The sequence below is a fragment of the Palaemon carinicauda genome, chromosome 28, assembly GCF_036898095.1.
Source record: "Palaemon carinicauda isolate YSFRI2023 chromosome 28, ASM3689809v2, whole genome shotgun sequence".
NCBI classification, from domain to species: domain Eukaryota; kingdom Metazoa; phylum Arthropoda; class Malacostraca; order Decapoda; family Palaemonidae; genus Palaemon; species Palaemon carinicauda.
The window spans coordinates 40,684,873-40,704,853 of record NC_090752.1 but is presented as its reverse complement, the minus strand read 5'-3'; the positions used below and the strand labels follow the sequence as shown (position 1 = coordinate 40,704,853).

Sequence of the window (19,981 nt, the reverse complement as noted above, 5' to 3'; positions counted from 1 at the left end):
AGACCAAATAACATTTTTAGAAAAGTCTGTAAATTGCCTAGCCATATAAACCTGAGTACTTTATATTAAGTATCCCACCTCAACCCCCCATTTCAGTCCTAGACCTAAGGACAGCAGTGGCTATTCTGTGAGAGTCAGGTAAGCAGGGCTTCCCCACCATGCCACCTAACAAAACCTTGTCAATGACTCTATGGTCAATCCAGGTCCACTGAAAACAGATCCTTATTTTAAGATACACAGGTTTGTATTGTTTAGAAAAATAAGAATTACTTTTAATTTATTATATTTTCATATGAGATAAGACTGCATTGTTAATCCAATCTTGGAAGCAAAAAGTCAAGATATTCATAGGTATTAACTTATGCTAAGGGATGTTATTCATTACTAGACAGTAATCCAAGCTTCTTTACTGTGCAAAATAGTGCATTATTTATACAATGCTCTTTTTGTACAGTATAATTATTAATAATTATTGTCTGTTTTGTAACTCGCCTGATAACTTTTCAAATCACTTATCAATGATAATTTTACTTGTTAAGATGATTTCAGTTTAAAGAGATCTTAATTATATTATTTAGAGAAACACATACCTGTATGCAAATAATCCTGATTTTAAGGGATCTTTCTCAGAAAAATAAATTATTTACAGATTTCAGGTTTTATCAATTGTATTGATTGCATATCAATCATGAAAATAGGAAATCATCTTTTAAAAAAATAAACCAAGATAATTTGAAGAATATATTCAGTCTTATTATCATGTCAATTTATCATTTAAAAAAATAGCATTACTGTCTGTGTGATTAACTCATGGAATTGAGGTTTATTCTCCATAATACATGACAATTTGAAATTATTAAGTATATGACAATTTAAAATTATTAAGTTTATGACAATTTGAAATTATTAAGTAATAAAGTCTCTCTCTCTCTCTCTCTCTCTCTCTCTCTCTCTCTCTCTCTCTCTCTCTCTCTCTCTCTCTCTCTCTCTCTCTCTCTCTCATTGTACAATGGTAGAAGGCCAATTTAACTGTGTTATTTTAAGGAGTTGAAAATTGAGGTTACACTACATATACTTTGGTCTAGTCTTATAAATAGAAAAAATTCTTGAGATTAACATCCTGATTCTCCTTTGGCAGCAGTGTTCATGTGTTTTATTATACTTTAAATTTTTTATTTAGTTTTAACTTGTATACATTGAACCTACATTATAAATTATTTCAATTTTATTTCATAAATTCTTGTTATTACTGGTAAACTACTTCTGTTGTAGGACACTCATTGATGTAGATAGCTGAATTAGTTTTACTGTGAAATGATTTAAATCTTCATTTAAAAAGATTTATGGGCATATTTTTTTACTCTATCACACAGCAAGGAATAATTCATCCAGTGATAGTCCTGAATTAAGTGATGAGGATTTCGATAAGAGAACTTACAGCTCTGACTCTGACAGTGATAAAGATTCTAAGGACAAACAGGAAATAGAAGGTGATAGTGCTGAGTCTGACAAAATTAGCGATGATTCAGCTGTTGATGTCCATACAGACGATGCAGAGATGAAAGATGAGGATGGAAAAAGTAGTGCCCAGGACATTTTTGATTTCAAATTACAAAATATCACAATTGAAGAAAAAGAAAATAGTGCAAACAAAAAAAACTTGAAAAGACAGTCACAGGACAGTGACAAAGAAATTCAAAAAGATATAAATGAAGAGGCTAAAGAGAAAGACAACAGCACTGAAACACAAGAAGATGAAAGTATATCAGAAAGTGACTCTTGTAAGGAAAAGAGTGATGGTACAAATGTAGATACAAATGACAAAATAAATAAATGTAGCAGTGAAACTGAGGTAACTGAAAGTGATAAAGACTCAAATTCTCAAACAGAAAACCAAACCATAGAGAAAGAAAAAGGAAAAGAATTCAGTAGTGAGGAATCCAAAGCAGACAATTTGATTGATGTGGCAGATGACGATGATTTTCTTTTATATTTGGAAGATATCTTAGGAAAAATTCATGAAACATTCTTTAATCAATTTGATAGATGTAAGTCCCAGCAGTCTGAGGGTAAAGAATCTGACTTACCTGATTTAAAAAGATTGATACCTTTAGTACGAAAAGATGTATTGAAAGGCATAAATATTGTTTTTTCTGGTGTTGTGCCTCAGCAAGTAAAGTTGAAGGACTCCAGAGCTTATCAAATAGCTGTGTGTTTTGGTGCAAATGTTTCGGAAAGACTCATTGTCAGAGCTAAAGGAGAAACTGAGAAAAGTGATAAAGGGGAAAATCGTTACACAACTCATCTTGTAGCTGCGAATATCAATACTGAAAAGGTACATCGGGCTCGCCGATGTAAATCTATAAAGGTAAGGTATGCTTCTGGCATTTTACAAAAATGTGAATCATATGCTATAGTTAGATTTATTCAAAGGAGACATACTCATAGAATCAAAAGTGTTGAACAATCTTGATAAAGGATTATGTTATAGTGTTTGGTTTCATCATTATTTTGATGTGCTGTATGGCATTGTAGATGGTGTCTGATAAGGAATCTTTATTGAGACTAATACAATGGGACCAGTATTTTGTATGACACTTTAAATTTGTTTGTTCCGACACTACAAACCTTACGCTATTTATTATGGATTATCTTTCAGCGAAGCTAGAAGACTAGTCATTTAGACTTTGAAGCGAGGTGGCATTTACCCAAACCACTAGTTAGGGTTGCTGGCTACCTCTCTCACTCACACAGCAGTGAATCCTAGTCACTTTTTCTTTTAGCTACAGAGTCAGAATAAGCCTTCTGACAAACCCTAGCCTGCATGAAGGCCATCAATGGGTTGGCTAACCCAGAGATGGCCCCTCAGGAAGGCAAGAATATGGTTTTTGACCAAGTATATGGGACTCAATGACCAAATAAGACCAGTGCAGTTTAGCCCTGTTCTAAGGCTCTGACACAAGTTGAGCATTACGGTAGGGTACGGTACAGAGTAAAGTATGGTACGGTTAATATTTAGTCTAAAAGTACGTTACGGTAATCTTGCCAAAGTACGGTACGGTACGATTCAGGTATGGAAATATGGCCCAAATTCGGTACCGTACCGTACATAACTTATAGCTATATCACTAAGAATTACTATTTCATATTTGGCCACTTCGGTGACTGCACAAATATATCTCTAAGGTACTTGACATTTCAGTTTGTAACATGCTATGCATATGTGTGTGTGTATGTCTAGAATTACATAATTGATATGTGTGTGTAAATTTTGAGGTATCACATTACAGACATTTACAGCATTAACCATATAATCTATTATTTTTCATTCGGATTCTCCACTCTGCTTGATTATGTACATGCCTTTTGCCCAGTACTGATCATGTTTTTGGGCTAAGCAGTCTGTTCTTTAATTGTTATTGGCATGGTACCCACAGGTAAATCAGTTTCTGGAACTTTCTGTTGAAATTATTTTCATCTTATGTAGACTGAACAATTAAATATAGTTGAAAGAGAATAATGATTTATAGTCAGAGATGTTATCTGGCAATTTTTGCATTTACTAAAAAAAGAAAGAATCCCTATTAATATTTTTTATTTTGACTTATGAACAAAAGAAATTCACCGTCATGTTAAATTTCATGACAACTTGAATTCAAACATATATGTATTTTATTGAGTGTTGATTCGTAAAGTATAACATAGAGGCATAATGTCTGTAAATTGAACACGCACCTTACTTACTTGGAACTCGAACTATACATACAAACACACACATATATAGATATATATATATATATATATATATATATATATATATATATATATATATATATATATATATGTGTGTGTGTGTGTGTGTGTGTGTGTGTATATATATATATATATATATATATATATATATATATATATATATATATATATATATATATATATATATATATATATACAGTATATATATAAAATATATATTATTATTACTAGCCAAGCTACAACCCTAGTTGGAAAAGCAAGATGCTATAAGCCCAAGGCCTCCAACAGGGAAAAGTAGCCCAGTGAGGAAAGGAAATAAATAAATGATGAGAGCAAATTAACAATAAATCATTCTAAAAACTGTAACATCACAACGGATATGTCATATACAAAAACTATAAAAAGACTTATGTCAGCCTGTTCAACATAAAAACACTTGCTGCAACTTTGAACTTTTGAAGTTCTACTGATTCAACTACCCGATTAGGAAGATCATTGCACAACTTGGTCACAGCTGGAATAAAACTTCTAGAATACTGTGTAGTATTGAGCCTCATGATGGAGAAGGCCTGGCTATTAGAATTAACTGCCTGCCTAGTATTACGAACAGGATAGAATTGTCCAGGAAGATCTGAATGTAGAGGATGGTCAGAATTATGAAAAATCATATGCAACATGCATAATGAACTAATTGAACGATGAACTGATTGAACGATGGTGCCAAAGATTAATATCAAGATTAAGAATAAGTAATTTAACCCTGGATAGGTACGCTCCTCGGACACCCCTTTAAGGGTATACTTGGACGCGAACGACCCCGACGCCAAAAAAAATTCTTGAAAAATCAGTTTTTGCAGTAACCTCATTTTTTCTTTTTCCAAAAAAAACTTCAATGAATGCTTAAAACAACTGTAAAGATAAATACTACTCATCTGCAGAAAAACTATTTATTATAAATATTTTAAAAAATTAAGTAGAAAAAAAAAAGACCTGACATAAAAATTCATAAAAAAAAAGTTTATACATATATACACAAATCCTTTTAGGAATTGATTCTTGAATGTTTAGGACACATCTTGATGTATTTTGGATGAAGTCAGACCCATGGAGGTGAAGATCTGAAATGAGAAAAAAAGGGTAACTTTTTTTGGCCAAAAAAATTTGTCCACATTTCATGAATTTTTTTGGGTACCCAGATGAAATAGGAATTGGCTAATTTTTTTAGGGAATAAACATATGCTATCCTAAAATAGAAATATGTAAAAAAAATCTTCATTATTTTGTAAATTACATTTATATCAGGGGCCATATCTAAAGGTAATTTTTTGAGTACTTAGAAATTTCGTAAAAAAAATACATATATTTAATATATAATATGATATTATGCAGGTAAAAATATACCAAAATGTCACAAATTCTATAGGGAACAAGAATATATATAGATAGGGCAACTTACGCTTCGGATATGTCCACAAAATAGCCGCAAACCACACTGACTCAGACTCCCTAATCTGCCACTTGAAATGTAGGAAGGGTATGTCAATTTCAAGGTGTTATTTACTAATCTAATTATTATTGGATATGCATAAAAATTGTATGGTAGGTTGCTGGATAATTGTCGATTATTTTACGACTATAAAATTAAAATTCTGACCCAAAAAAAATTTTTTGAAGGGAAATAAAATCGAAAAAAAAAACAAAAATGTGAAACAATATAATATTTTAGCTAAAAAAATTTGATGATATTCAATCTAAAAAGAAGTAAATAAAATTTTCCGACAAATAAACATCTAGAGGAATCATTACTCTGTGATAGTTCCTTAGTACGTAGTAATTTTGAAAGAAATGGGAAAAAACGAAAAAATGGCAATCACCGGAAAATCGAACACATACCTATATATACGCCATATCTGGCTAAAAAAAAGATAGGCGTGGGTAGCCAGATCATCTAGAAACACTTTCCAACACTATAAAAATATAAGTTTTGCGACACTACTTGCCAATTCCTTACGGTAACATGACTAAGCAAAAAAATGCAAAACAAATAAAAAGGGGCACTCGCGGAAAAATGGCTAACATTCTAATATACGGAATTTCAGAAAAAAAAAAAAATTCAGCCACGTGCTAGGCAAACCATCAAGGCACATTTTCCGACAAATAAACATCTAAATGAATCATTACTCTGTGATAGTTCCTTAGTACGTAGTAATTTTGAAAGAAATGGGAAAAAATGAAAAAATGGCAATCACAGGAAAATCGAACACATACCTATATATACGCCATATCTGGCTAAAAAAAAAAGATAGGCATGGGTAGCCAGATCATCTAGAAACACTTTCCAACGCTATAAAATTATAAGTTTTGCGACACTACTTGCCAATTCCTTACGGTAACATGACTAAGCAAAAAAATGCAGAACAAATAAAAAGGGGCACTCGCGGGAAAATGGCCATTCTAATATACGGCATTTCAGAAAAAAAAAAAAAATTCAGCCACGTGCTAGGCAAACCATCAAGGCACATTTTCCGACAAATAAACATATAAATGAATCATTACTCTGTGATAGTTCCTTAGTACGTAGTAATTTTGAAAGAAATGGGAAAAAACGAAAATATGGCAATCACAGGAAAATCGAACACATACTTATATATTCGCTATATCTGGCTAAAAAAAAAATAGGCATAGGTAGCCAGATCATCTAGAAACACTTTCCAACACTATAAAAATATAAGTTTTGCGACACTACTTGCCAATTCCTTACGGTAACACGACTAAGCAAAAAAATGCAAAACAAATAAAAAGGGGCACTCGCGGAAAAATGCCCAACATTCTAATATACGGCATCTCAGATAAAAAAAAAGACATGCACGTGTTAGCCCAACCATCAAGGCACACTTTCTAACACATAAACATGAAAAAAAATCAATAATATACGGCAATTCCTTACTACGTAGTAAATTTTTACAAATATTGAAAAAAACAGAAATTGGCAACCGCAGTTAAATACCCAATATACCAATAACTACGTCGTATCTGACAAAAACAAAGTCACGCATGGGTAGCCAGATCATCTAGACACACTTTCCAACACTAAAAAAGCAAAAATTTTACGACACTATTTGGCAATATCTTACGGAAAAATGACTTGGCAAAAAAATGAAAAAGGGTCACTCGCGGTAAAATGCCCAACATTCTAATATACGGCATCTCAGATAAAAAAAAGACATGCACGTGTTAGCCCAACCATCAAGGCACCACTTTCTAACACATAAACATGAAAAAAAAATGAATAATATACGGCAATTCCTTACTACGTAAATGTTTTTACAAATATTGAAAAAAAACAGAAATTGGCAACCGCAGTTAAATACCCAATATACCAATAACTACGTCGTATCTGACAAAAACAAAGTCACGCATGGGTAGCCAGATCATCTAGACGCACTTTCCAACACTAAACAAGCAAATGTTTTACGACACTATTTGGCAATATCTTACGGAAAAATGACTTGGCAAAAAAATGAAAAAAAATGAAAAAGGGGCACTCGCGGTAAAATGGTCCTCGTGGTGATGAACGACATTTTAACTAAAAAAAAAAAAATCATGCACATGGTAGCCAAACAATCCACCAAGACTTTCCACAACTGATAACCTATACAAGTTGCACCATTCTACGACAATTTCATAATACGTAATAACTTTGATAATTATGCATATTACCTTAGAAGGGTAAACTCGGTCGCGCTCGACCCCAACGCGTCTCAGAAATCGGGGAAGGAGTACAGCTACAGCAATGCACATCTGGACACTACTAGAGCGTGTAGGGGAGACACCTCCTGCAGGTCGATCACCCACAAATTCAGTCACGGGGGTGAGTCACGTGAGAAAAACCTCTTTTTTTTTTGACGCTCGGGGTCGCGTACGACCCACCGTACCTATCCAGGGTTAATAGACTTAAGTTTTTGTCCAACAAATTAAGATGAGAATCAGCAGCTGAAGACCAGACAGTAGAACAATACTCAAAACAATGTAGAATGAGAGAATTAAAACACTTCTTCATAACAGATTGATCACGTAAATCTTGAAAGACTTTCTCAATATGCAATTTTTTTGTGCAATTGATGAAGACACAGACCTAATGTGTTTCTCAAAAGTGAATTTGCTGTCGAGAATCACACCTAAATTTCAAGAAAAATAAAAATTTAAGGAAACATTATTAATACTGAGATCCGGATGTTGAGGAGCCACCGTCCTTGACCTACTTACAATCATGCTTTGAGTTTTGTTAGGATTCAACTTCATACCCCATAATTTGCACCATGCACTAAATTTAGCTAGATCTCTACTAAGGGATTCAGCAACCCTAGATCTACATTCAGGGGATGGAATTGATGCAAAGACAGTAGCCTCATCTGCATATGCAACAAGCTTGTTTTCTAGGCCAAACCACATGTCATGTGTATATAGTATGAAAAGTAATGGGACAAGAACACTACCCTGTGGAACACCAGATATCACATTCCTTTACTCGCTATGGTACCCATCAACAACAACTCTTTGAGATCTATTACTTAAAAAATCAATAATAATGCTAATAAACGACCCACCCACTCCCAACTGTTTGAGTTTGAAAACAAGGGCCTCTTGATTAACACGGTCAAATGCAGCACTGAAATCAAGGCCAATCAAACAAACTTCCTTACCAAAATCAAGGTATTTCTGTACAGCATTGGAGATTGTAAGAAGGGCATCACATGCTCCAAGGCCTTTACGAAAACCAAATTGCAAACTAGGAAATAGATGGTTACCTTCAGCAAACCTATGAGGATGTTTTGCCAGAATATGTTCAAAAACTTTAGATAATGTGGGATTTATGGAAATTGGGCGGTAATCAGTTGGACTTGAGCTACCACAAAAACATTACCAATTCTCCAACAAGTGCTAAAAGCTCCTCTTCTTGCTAACTTGCGCAAAATAACAGATAACTTTGGAGCTAAGAAATCTCCAGTCGTTATAAAAAACAAAGGAAAAATACCATTTGGGTCTACACCTCCATAAGCATAAAGGTCCATCAACAGATTAATTTCACAAGATCAAAAAGCTAAACTAGTTAGTTTAGCCTCAGGAAAACAGGAATGAGGAAGTTCAAGTTTTTCGTTACTCTGTTTACTATATATATATATATATATACATACATACATACATACATACATATATATATATATATATATACAGTATATATATACATATATATATATATATACACAGTATATATATATATATATACACAGTATATATATATATATATATAATATATATATATACACAGTATATATATATATATATGTGTGTGTGTGTATATATATGTGTGTATATATATATATATATATGTCCCTTGTGGCTGGGGGGGCCTAAAAACAATTAGAATTGAGCTAACATATCCCTGAGTGTCGAAAGAGGCGACTAAAAGAGGCCAGACGAGGGGGCTGGGAACCCCCTCTCCTGTATCATAATCCAGTGAGACATCAAAGAGGTGGATCCTGGGGGGAGAGTGACTGCTCCCCGCACTCTAGTTTTGGGGTGTTTGAATGTGTGTGGATGTAGTACAATGGAGAGTAAAAGATGTGAGATTGGAAGTATGTTTAGGAATAGAAGGATAGATATATTGGCTTTGTGTGAAACAAAGATAAAAGGGAAAGGTGAAGTGATGTTTGGTGAAATGTCTGGTAGAGTGTCTGGGATTGAAAGGGGAAGAGCAAGAGAAGGTGTGGCTTTATTGCTGAGTGAATTGATGACAGGTAAAGTAGTGGAATGGAAGGAGATATCATCTAGGTTAATGTGGGTAAGGGTTAGGTTGGGTAGGGAATGTTGGGCTTTTGTCAGTGCGTATGGGCTAGGTTGTGAGAAAAGTGAAGAGTGGAATGAGTTCTGGAATGAATTAAGTAGGTGTGTAGAAGGACTGGGTAGAAGGAATTATGTAGTTGTCATGGGTGACTTAAATGCTAGAGTGGGCGCTGGAGAGGTAGAAGGTGTCATTGGGAAGTATGGCGTACCAGGTGAAAATAAGTGTGGTGAGAGACTGGTAGATATGTGTGTTGAGCAAGAGATGGTGATAAGTTCTAGCTTTTTCAAAAAGAAAGCTAAAAACAAGTATACGTGGGTAAGAGAGGCAAATGGAAGAGTGGTAGAAAGGGCGTTAATGGATTATGTGTTGATAACTAAAAGAATGTTTGGAAGATTGAAATACGTGCACATGTTTAGGGGTATGGCTAACGGTATGTCTGATCACTTTTTGGTGGAAGGAAAATTAGTTGTAGCAAAAGGGTGGGGGCATAGAGTAGGTGGATGTAAAAGGGAGCTAGTGAGGGTTGAAGAGCTAATAAAACTGGGGGTAAAATGTAAATACTGTATCAAGAAAGGTTGAAAATGGCATATGACGAAGCGAAAGTAAGAGAAACTGGTAATTTAGAGGAGGAGTGGAAGTTAGTAAAAGAAAATTTTGTTGAGATTGCAAGTGATGTGTGTGGCAAGAAGTTTGTTGGAGGCAGCATGAGGAAGGGCAGTGAGTGGTGGAATGAAGAAGTGAAGATAAAAGTGGAAGAGAAAAAGAGGGCTTTTGAAGAATGGCTGCCGAGTAATAGTGTAGAGAAGTATGAAAGGTATAGAGAGAAAAATGTGGAAGTAAAGCGCAAGGTAAGTGAGGCAAAGAGGGCAGCTGACTTGAGGTGGGGTCAGGGATTGGGTCATTCATATGAAGAGAATAAGAAGTAGTTTTGGAAAGAAGTGAAGAGAGTAAGAAAGGCTGGTTCAAGAATTGAAGAGATATTGAAAGATGGAAATGGAAGGTTGTTAAAAGGAGAGGAGGCAAGGAAAAGGTGGGCAGAATATTTTGAAAGTTTACTGAATGTTGAGGATAATAGGGAGGCAGATATAATTTCTGTTGCAGGTGTTGAGGTGCCGGTGATGGGAGATGAGAATGAGAGAGAGATTACAATAGATGAAGTGAGGAGAGCACTAGATGAAACGAGAGTAGGAAAAGCATCCGGTATGGATGGTGTGATAGCTGAGATGTTGAAGGAATGGGGAGTGACTGTGTCCAGAAGAGTTTTAACACTGTAACTCCATAGACATAAGCATACTTCCTACAACATCGGTACTATGATACCAAACGATGAGAGTTAGCGAGAAGTTTGTACAAAGGTAGGGACAAAGTAATTCAATAGCACATTCCCACTTACTATGAAGAACTTTGTCTCCAGTAAATGTAAAGACCAAAGTCAATGAAAGGAGGGTTAAAGAAATTTTGATGCACTACATTTATTTCATATAAGGTCCAAAGAAAGGAAACGTGAAAAGGAATAGTCATCTTTTAATGGTTCCAAAAGTACATGCATGAAGTAATAATAATACAACAAGATATACAATATATATATATATATATATATATACATATATATATATATATATATATACATATATATATATATATATATATAAGTATATACAGAAAACAAAAGATCATAATCCTCTTGCACAATGTAGACTGAGAAGTCCGAATTATACAGTCCAAACAAGTCCGTGCACAACACTTAAGAAGCTGGTTTAATCACACTACCAGCGGCCACCATGAAGTGTTTATTCTCTTCCAACTGACGTAGGTAATGTTTGAAGAACACTGTTGATGATTTCCATCCTCTGTAAGCCTGTAAGCCAGCAAAGGACATAGATTAGAAAAACTTTAAGGAAGAGGCAACTTTTCTAGGGTCATGACCTGCTGGAATACTTCCCGGGTCAACCCTTATGATGAAGTTGATGAGTTTGGACCTTAGCTGTTTCAGAGAAAGATTAGATCCTGTCGACTCCCCTTTAAAAAGTTAATCGCCTTTAAAGGCCCGGCTCTTGGATAGGTAGGGTTGAAGGCTCTCCACGGGGCATAGAGAAGGGACCTCCTGTTGTGGAACAATTTTCCAGGGCCCCCAGCGTTTCGTGGGAAGTTCGATTTTCGCCAGGTCACGATAAAGGTTTACCTATCCCGAATCCTAGAATTCAATGTGGCCATCACCCCTTGAAGGACCACAATCTCACTGACTCTAGCACCAGAAGCCATAGCAAGCAAAAAGGTAGATTTTTGAGTAAGATCCCTCAGAGAGGCAGAGGCGTTATCTATGGAAGAGGCAAAGTGCAAGACTTTATCCAACGACCATGAAATAGCCTTGAGAGGAGCATTAGGTTTCAGTTTAACACAAGCTGTCGGGATCCTATTGAATATCTTGCTATTGAGTTCGATATCAAAAGCATACACGATCGGTCTAGTTAGTGCAGAGCAGAGTTAAATGAGGCAATAGTTGCAGAGGCTAGATCTTAATCGTGTAGTGAAATAAAGAAAGAAATACAGAAGTCCATAGAAATAGAAGAAGGCTGATGACTTTCCCGAAGGCAACCCATTTTTTCCAGGAAGACAAATGTTGTCGTTTTGTGATGTTGAACTTGTACTCTTCTTTGAAGTCAATTCTTTCCCTCTCAACTCTGAATTTTCTTTGAGCCGCGAGTGCGAGAAAGCGAGAAAATCATGAACTGAAGAGATTTTTGTTATCCAAGAGAAAGCAAAGACAGATTTCTGTTGAACATCCTGGGACAGCACTGGGGATGGTAGAGGGATCTGGAGGGGTTTGATTTTGAGTTCCAGAACAAGAGGGTACCAATTGCTCTTGGGCTACTTGGGAGCCATCAGAGCTGCTGTTCCCTTGAAAGTCCGCAGTTTGTTCAGTACTTTCAGTAGGAGGTTAAATGGAGGAAATAGGTAGATGTGAAACCACTGGTTCCAATTCAGAGACATTGGATCCATTCCTCATTCCTGTCGCTTCCGGGTCCAAGTATGGTGCTACATATCGAGGAAGTTTTCTGTTGAAGCTCTTAGCAAAGAGATCGATTTGCAGTTCCGTGAGTTGCTCTAGAATGAAACTGAATGATTTTACATCCAGAGACCATTCTGTTTCCTGAGGCTTGGATCTCGGCAGGGCGTCCCCCGCCACATTGCGAACCCCTTCGAGTTGAACTTCTGAAAGATGCCATTTCTTCCTTTTTGCTAAAGAGAGAGTGGGTAGGATTACATGGTTGATCTGAGGAGATCTGGAGCCCTGTCTGTTGACACAGTGCACTATTTTGTTATTGTCGATCACCAATTTGATGTGTGATTTCGTCTTTGGGCATAGTCTCTTCAGAGTCAGAAACACTGCCGTTGCCTCCAGAACATAGATGTGAAACTTCTGAAATGCGATCGAACACTGACCCTGCACTTTCTTGGAAGAGGAATGTCCTCCCCAACCATGTTCCGAGGCATCTATTTAAATAGTCATGGAAGGAGGAGGGTACTGAAGAGGGACGTCGTTCGATAAACTCTAGGCAGTAGACCACAGTTTGAGCTGCTTCCGCAGTAAGGCCGGGGTTTTGTGGTGAAGAACTCTCCGAGCATTGGATGCCTTTCTTCTCCAGACTTTGCTGGCATCTTTGACCCTTGCTTTCAGGATTGGGTCCATCACGGCAGCGAACTGTAATGACCCCAAGACCTTTTCTTGTTGTCGTCTGGTGAGTACTTTCGAACGAAGTAGGCACCTGACCGAGTTTGCGATTTCCTTTTTCTTGCCTTATGGTAGAGAGAGGGTGTGTGACTGTAGGTTCCAGTAAAGTCCTAGCCACTGGAATTTCCGAGCTGGAGATAGCCTAAACTTCTTGAGGTTGATTTGGAAGCCCAGAGGTTGTAGGAAGTTCATGACCTCTTGGGCTGTTTGAAGACATTCTGACTTTGTTGCAGCCCAGACTAACCAGATACACCATCACCTGAAGGCCTCTGTTCTGAAGTTGTTAGACAATGGCCTCTGTGTGTGATACTGCCACATACATCCATGTAATAAATGTAATGGAGGGTGACAATTTAAACCAGTAGGTTCTTTAAAATCCCGTATAATAGAGACAAACAGACATAAATGTGACAAGCAGCAGGAAGCAGGTCCATGCTTGTCGATACAGTGACCACTGAACAATGACTGACTATTATATGCACATGGCGGAAAGAAAAGAAGTGTTGACACATCTAATTACATTGTTGCCACGATGCATAATGAAAAAGTGGTCTTACAGTATATGTAATGGGAAAAGATAAATGGAAATAAATATCATTCTTCTACGAAATAATAATAAAGCAAATGTAATGTTCATAACTGTACGTAATGTAAATAATATATGGCATAATATTAGATATCTATACACCTCCCTCCCCCTTTACGCTCGTAGCAGTGTCTCGAGCGGAACGGTAATTTCTCTGAGCTAGTCGAGGTGAATGACGAGGGACATTGGAGGGTTCGGATGATGGCTCTCTTTCCTGGCCAGAACAAGGGGACACAGGGTCTTTGGGAGAGGTGTCATCACTTATATTAGCGACTGGGCGTAAATGTCGTCGGTTTCGAAACCATACACGACCACTTGGAAGGCGTACTTCATACCTTCTGGCCATTCCTCGGCCCATCACGGTACCAATCTTGTCCCATCGAAGCGTCGTTGCATCCTGTATCCTCACTCGTTGGCCGATGGTGAGCTTGGGTAGATGGCGGGCATGAGAGTTGTAAAGGCTCACAGCCTGGTTGGTTTGGGCAGCAGTGCGGCGGTCGTAATCTTCGGTCTTGGTTTGCCACTCCTCTTTGAATGATCTGGGGTGGGCTGGAACTCAAGTGCGGAGAGGATGGCCATAGAGAATCTGCGCAGGGGAGCGTCCAGCAGGGTTCGGTGTATTCCGAAGCTCCATCAGTCCTCTATCAAAGGCTTCACAATCTATGTTCCCGGATGGGGCGGTCTTGAGGATGAGGTGTTTCACAGCTTTCACGGCAGCTTCTGCGTGTCCATTAGACTGAGGGTAATATGGAGATGTGATGATGTGATTAACTCCCCAGTGGTCAGCAAATTGCTTGAAGTCGTGGCTGGAAAATGAGGGTCCTCCATCAGTACGTAAGCGGAGTGGAACACCAACCTCGCGGAAGAAAACACAGAACATTCTTGTAACTCTGGCTGTAGTTGTGTCACGTCCACAGGGAACAACCACAGGCCAGCCTGAAAGTCTATCTGCAATAACAAGGAAGGATTTCCCTGCTACGTGGAAGAAGTCAGCCGACACGCTTTCAAAGGGCCGGGATGGGTGGTCGTCACACATGTAAGGTTCCTGTTGCTGACTAGGGAGAAGCTGTTGGCAGGCCTCACAGCTTTCTACTTTACTCTTAATATCTGCGTTGATGCCTGGCCAGAATACTGTCTGCATTGCACGACGTCGAGTAGCTTCAATCCCTCGGTGGCTGTCGTGGAGTCGATCCAAGGTGCGTCGACGGAGGGCTGCAGGGATGACGATCCGGGGTCCGTACAATACCAACTCTCCATCCGCGTAAAGGTTGTCCCGCAGCTTCCAATACGGGAGGGCGGAAGCGTGGAGATCATAGCGGTTGGTGGGAAAGCCATTGGATACGTAGTGAACGAGACGACTGTAATCTTGATCCTGAGATGCGGCCATGCGGATTTCTTGTAGAGACTTATCCTCTTCGATGATGGGTCCTATTGCCTGGTCGTCAGTAGAAGTGGCGGTGCTGGCAACGATACGCCTGACATGTGCAGTCGAAGTAGTGCATTCTTCTTCATCTTCAGGTGTGGGGCGACTGGTTGGGGAGCGAGACAGGGCGTCTGGTATGCAAAGTTGTTTCCCTGCGCGCCATACTGTTGTGAAGATGTAGGGGGCCACTTTCATCTTGAGACGTTGAAGGCGTGGATTCTCAATAGCATCCAGAGTGTAGTGATTGAGAATCGGTATCAAGGGACGATGATCAGTCATTAAGGTGAAATGCTGAAGTCCGAACAAGTAGAGGCGGCACTTAGCTATAGCCCAAGTGACTGCAAGTAGCTCCAGCTCTATGGTGGCGTAGCGAGTCTCAGTATCCGTAAGGAAACGAGAGCCACACTGGACGAGACGCATCTGACCTCGGCCGTTATCTTGAAGTAGGGCATAACCGAGACCATATAGGCGTGAGGCATCTGTTTGTAGAACTACAGGCGAGGCAGGATGGAAGGGTGCTAGGACAGGAGGTGAAGTCAGAGCTGTCTTGACTTTCTTAAATGCTCGCTCATGGTCAGGCGTCCAGACGAATGAGCGTTTGGGGCTCATAAGTGGGCGTAGAGGCTGTGCTGCTGCTGCGATGTCTGGAGTGAAGTCGGCAAGTTGATTTACAAGACCCATAAACGACCTGACATCTGTCACGTTAGATGGTGTAGGAAAGTCCCGTATAGCTGATACCTTGTCAGGGTCTGCTGCAATACCAGCGGATGATAAGACATAACCGCAAAAGTTAACTTTGGGGGCGGCTACAGTGAACTTGTCCTTGTTGAGGGTTATGCCATATTGACGGCATCTGGTCAGCATCTGGTGCACGTGTTGTAGGTGGGAAGGGAGATCCTCGTCGGAAAGGAGGATATCATCTACAACTTTCACACAGTTGGGAACACCTTGTAGTGCCATATCTCCACGGAGGCAGTATGCATCACCTGTTGCTGAAAATCCCATTGGCCCACGACAGTGCTGGAATCTTCCGTACGGAGTTATAAATGTAGTCAGGTGGCGGTCCTCTTCTGCCAACTCCATTTGCCAATAGCCATGCAGGGCATCCGCTGTGGTGAAGTACTTCGCAGTAGGAGATATATTGCGGACAGCATCATGGGGCGTTGGCGATGGGTGTGTAGGGCGGGCTACTTGAGAATTTAGATGGGTGTGATCCACAGTGATGCGCACACCTTTGTCCTTGGGTACCAAGACCATGGGATGGCACCATTCAGAGGGTTCGTCGCCTGCTGGTCTGATGATTCCTTGTTGCACCAAGGAGTCAAGTTCTTCTTTCACTTGATCTCTGAGAGCAAACGGAATGGGCCTGGGCGTATGGACAGCGAAGGGTGTAGCGCCAGGTTTCAGGTGAATCCTCATTGGAGAGCCTGCCATTTTCTTTAGTGGCTGGGTTTGTAGATCCTTCTTGGATATGAGGACGTCGCTGAAGTGCCGAAGAAAATAGTCCTTAATAGCTGCAGGTGACGTCATAGCGGAGGCAGGAAACTGAGCGCATCTGTTGACATGTGTTACCTTGAGGATAGGCTTCGGGAAGTCCGGTGACACTATGGCAAGGGCTCGGCAATGTTCACGAGAGAGGAGGGGAGTCTGGATATCCTCATGAACATGTATGGTTGCTGAGCAAGACTTGTTGCCAAGACGAAGTTTTGCCTGGAAGTATCCTACAGCCGGTGTCATGGGAGATCCATCTGCTGTCACAACTTCTGTCATGGGTGGAGGTTCAAGGCTTGCCCGAGGTATGCCGAGTGCATCCAAATGTATGGTGCCAATCACTGTGATGTCTGCTCCTGTATCGGGGATGAGCTGGATATGTGATGATATATCGCCAAATGACAGAGAGACAGTGACTGGTGTGGGGGAGTCACTACCCGAGTTATCACCCACGAAACGGCAGCTGGTGTTTGACTTAGTAGTAGGAGGTGAAGCTGTATATCCAGTCTGACTTTTCTTAGTAGACATACACATCTTCTCAAAATGTCCCTGTTTCTTGCAGCTATTGCACTGAGCTTCCTTAGCAGGGCATTTCTGAGTGCGGGGCCAATGACCTGTTCGTCCACAGTTATTGCATGATGCACCAGTGGCTGGGCATTGCCCGGAATCATGTTTGCGAGAGCAATATTGACAAGGGTCACTGTTATGAGACTGGTGAGAGCGTTGATCAGGAGATCGATGAGAAGTCCCCTTCTGTAGACGCTGGTTCTTCTTGTGCGTAGATACTGCGTTGACTTGGCTAGGGGAAGATGCAATGGCTGATGCAGTTGCACGTGTAGATTCGTAGGAGCGGCAGCATGTCACAAACTCTGCGAGGGTAGATGAGGGTTGGAGGGGGATAAGGCGTTGTATTAACTCTTCGTCTCTCACACCCATCAAAATTACCATCTGCAATTGCCGTTCAGTGCAAGAGGTGGGGTTGCCAGTGCATAAGTCCACTTCATCAGCGAGATCCTTGAGGCGTGCGTAGTAGTCTGCAAATGATTCTCCGACAGCTTGTTTACAGGACAACAATTCCCTGCGTCGTAAGGCTTCATTTCTAAGGCTACGAAAGTGCTTCTGCAGTGTATCCAACACCTCTGTAAGGGAAAGTGATGTGTTGGGAGGGATGCCCAGTGTATGCGTAAGCAGGCGCTGGACGTCCAGGGAGATGCAGGTTCTCAGGTGAATCAGCTGGGAAGTTTGATGTAATCTATCAAGTCCAACTAATGCTGCATAATCCTCAAAACGCAGTCTCCATTGGCGAAACGCTTGATATGTTGCATCTTGTTGCAAGAGAGGTTGGGGATGGACTGTAGGCTTGCTAGAAGTCGTAGGTGTATGCACTGAGAAGTCAGGGGTTGGGGGAACAGGTGTAACAGGAGGTGCAATTATGGGGTTAGGTTGCTGGGGTTGCGATGCCGCAATCTGTCCTGATAGCAAGGAGAAAAGGGACATGAACCGCTGGTTGTCTTCCTGTCTTGATTGTTCCATCTGTAGTCTGAAGGTCTGCTCCTCTTGTCGTCGCCGATCTTGTTCTTGCAGGCTGGAAGTCTGTAGAAAATGGATGAGATGAAGTATATCATTATTGTGATCTCCTGACCTATTGGGAGTCAGGGGAGGAGGGAGAGTGCTGGTATCTTCATCAGCAGTGGGGATGTGCAAAGGTACTTCGTCCGTCGTCAGACCCTCCGTTTGATCCTCTGCCTGATCCTCCGTCTGATCCTCTGTCTGATCCAATAAATCAATTAGCTGTTCCTCTTGCTCAGCCATATTGAGTTTGGTGTCGTAAGAAAGCTTGAAATCTGTAGAGATCCAGAAAAATATCCAAATTGCTGTATGTGAGCGAAAGAAATCACTTTGGAGAGTTAAAAATTACAATGTTAGTCAGTGAGCTTGTGAAATAAGCGGCAGTTGGGTGCGATGAGCGAGTGTGTGTTGCGATCCGAGGGGAGGCGGGTGGGGTGAGTGAGCGTGCCTCTGGGCGAGAGCCTCGGGCCTCAGTCACCATCGATGCATGAAAGAGGGAGGATGTGTGGTGGGGCTGCTGAGAAAATGGCGCCAGAATTCAAATGTCCTAAAACAAATGTTAGCAAGGACACTAACATAATAAAACACAGCACTGTAACACACTGACACACTAACCCTGTACTGCACAAACACTGTATCGTTCTTAAGAGACACTGTAGTTAAAATCTTGAGTCACTGTAAGGGATCCAATGTGCGAGACGAGAAGTAAACAGCAATGGCGGTCGTCGTCTTGGAATCCATAACGTCCGGTTACTCACTGCGCCATGTGTGTGATACTGCCACATACATCCATGTAATAAATGTAATGGAGGGTGACAATTTAAACCAGTAGGTTCTTTAAAATCCCGTATAATAGAGACAAACGGACATAAATGTGACAAGCAGCAGGAAGCAGGTCCATGCTTGTCGATACAGTGACCACTGAACAATGACTGACTATTATATGCACATGGCGGAAAGAAAAGCAGTGTTGACACATCTAATTACATTGTTGCCACGATGCATAATGAAAAAGTGGTCTTACAGTATATGTAATGGGAAAAGATAAATGGAAATAAATATCATTCTTCTACGAAATAATGATAAAGCAAATGTAATGTTCATAACTGTACGTAATGTAAATAATATATGGCATAATATTAGATATCTATACAGCCTCGACTAGTTTTATGAAAATCCTTGGAGCTATACTGAGCCCGAAGGTCTTATCTTTGAATACGTAGGCCTTTCTTGCCAGTCTGAAACCAAGGTGGGGGAGAAACGCCGACCTATCAAAAGATCCCAATAGGCGTCTGTAAGATCTATGAAGACGGTGTAGGCCCCCTGGGGTAGTAGGGTCTGTATCTGTGAGATAGTCAGCATCTGGAACTTGTCGTTCAGAATAAATTTGTTTAGTGGGGACAAGTCCAGAATAGATAGAAGAGTGTTCGAATCTTTCTTGGGCACGCAGAATAGCCGCCCTAGAAAGTTCATGGATTTTGTGCAACGGATGACTCCCTTCCGGAGAAGGTGCTGAACGTAATCCTTCAAAAAGGGGGTTGTGGGTTGAAAGAACCTCTTGAACTGGGGTGGTTTCTGTCT

General features: G+C 40.0%; 1 protein-coding gene across 2 annotated transcripts in view; it reads left to right on the top strand.

Annotated features, from left to right (window-relative positions):
• Positions 1 to 19,981, top strand: part of LOC137621516 (RNA polymerase II subunit A C-terminal domain phosphatase-like) — a 124,539-nt gene that overhangs the window by 93,342 nt on the left and 11,216 nt on the right. For both annotated transcript variants that reach the window (XM_068351871.1, XM_068351870.1), the window contains exon 7: positions 1,374 to 2,368. In XM_068351871.1, the coding sequence (XP_068207972.1) occupies positions 1,374 to 2,368 (995 nt within the window). The remainder of the gene's footprint in view (positions 1 to 1,373; positions 2,369 to 19,981) is intronic.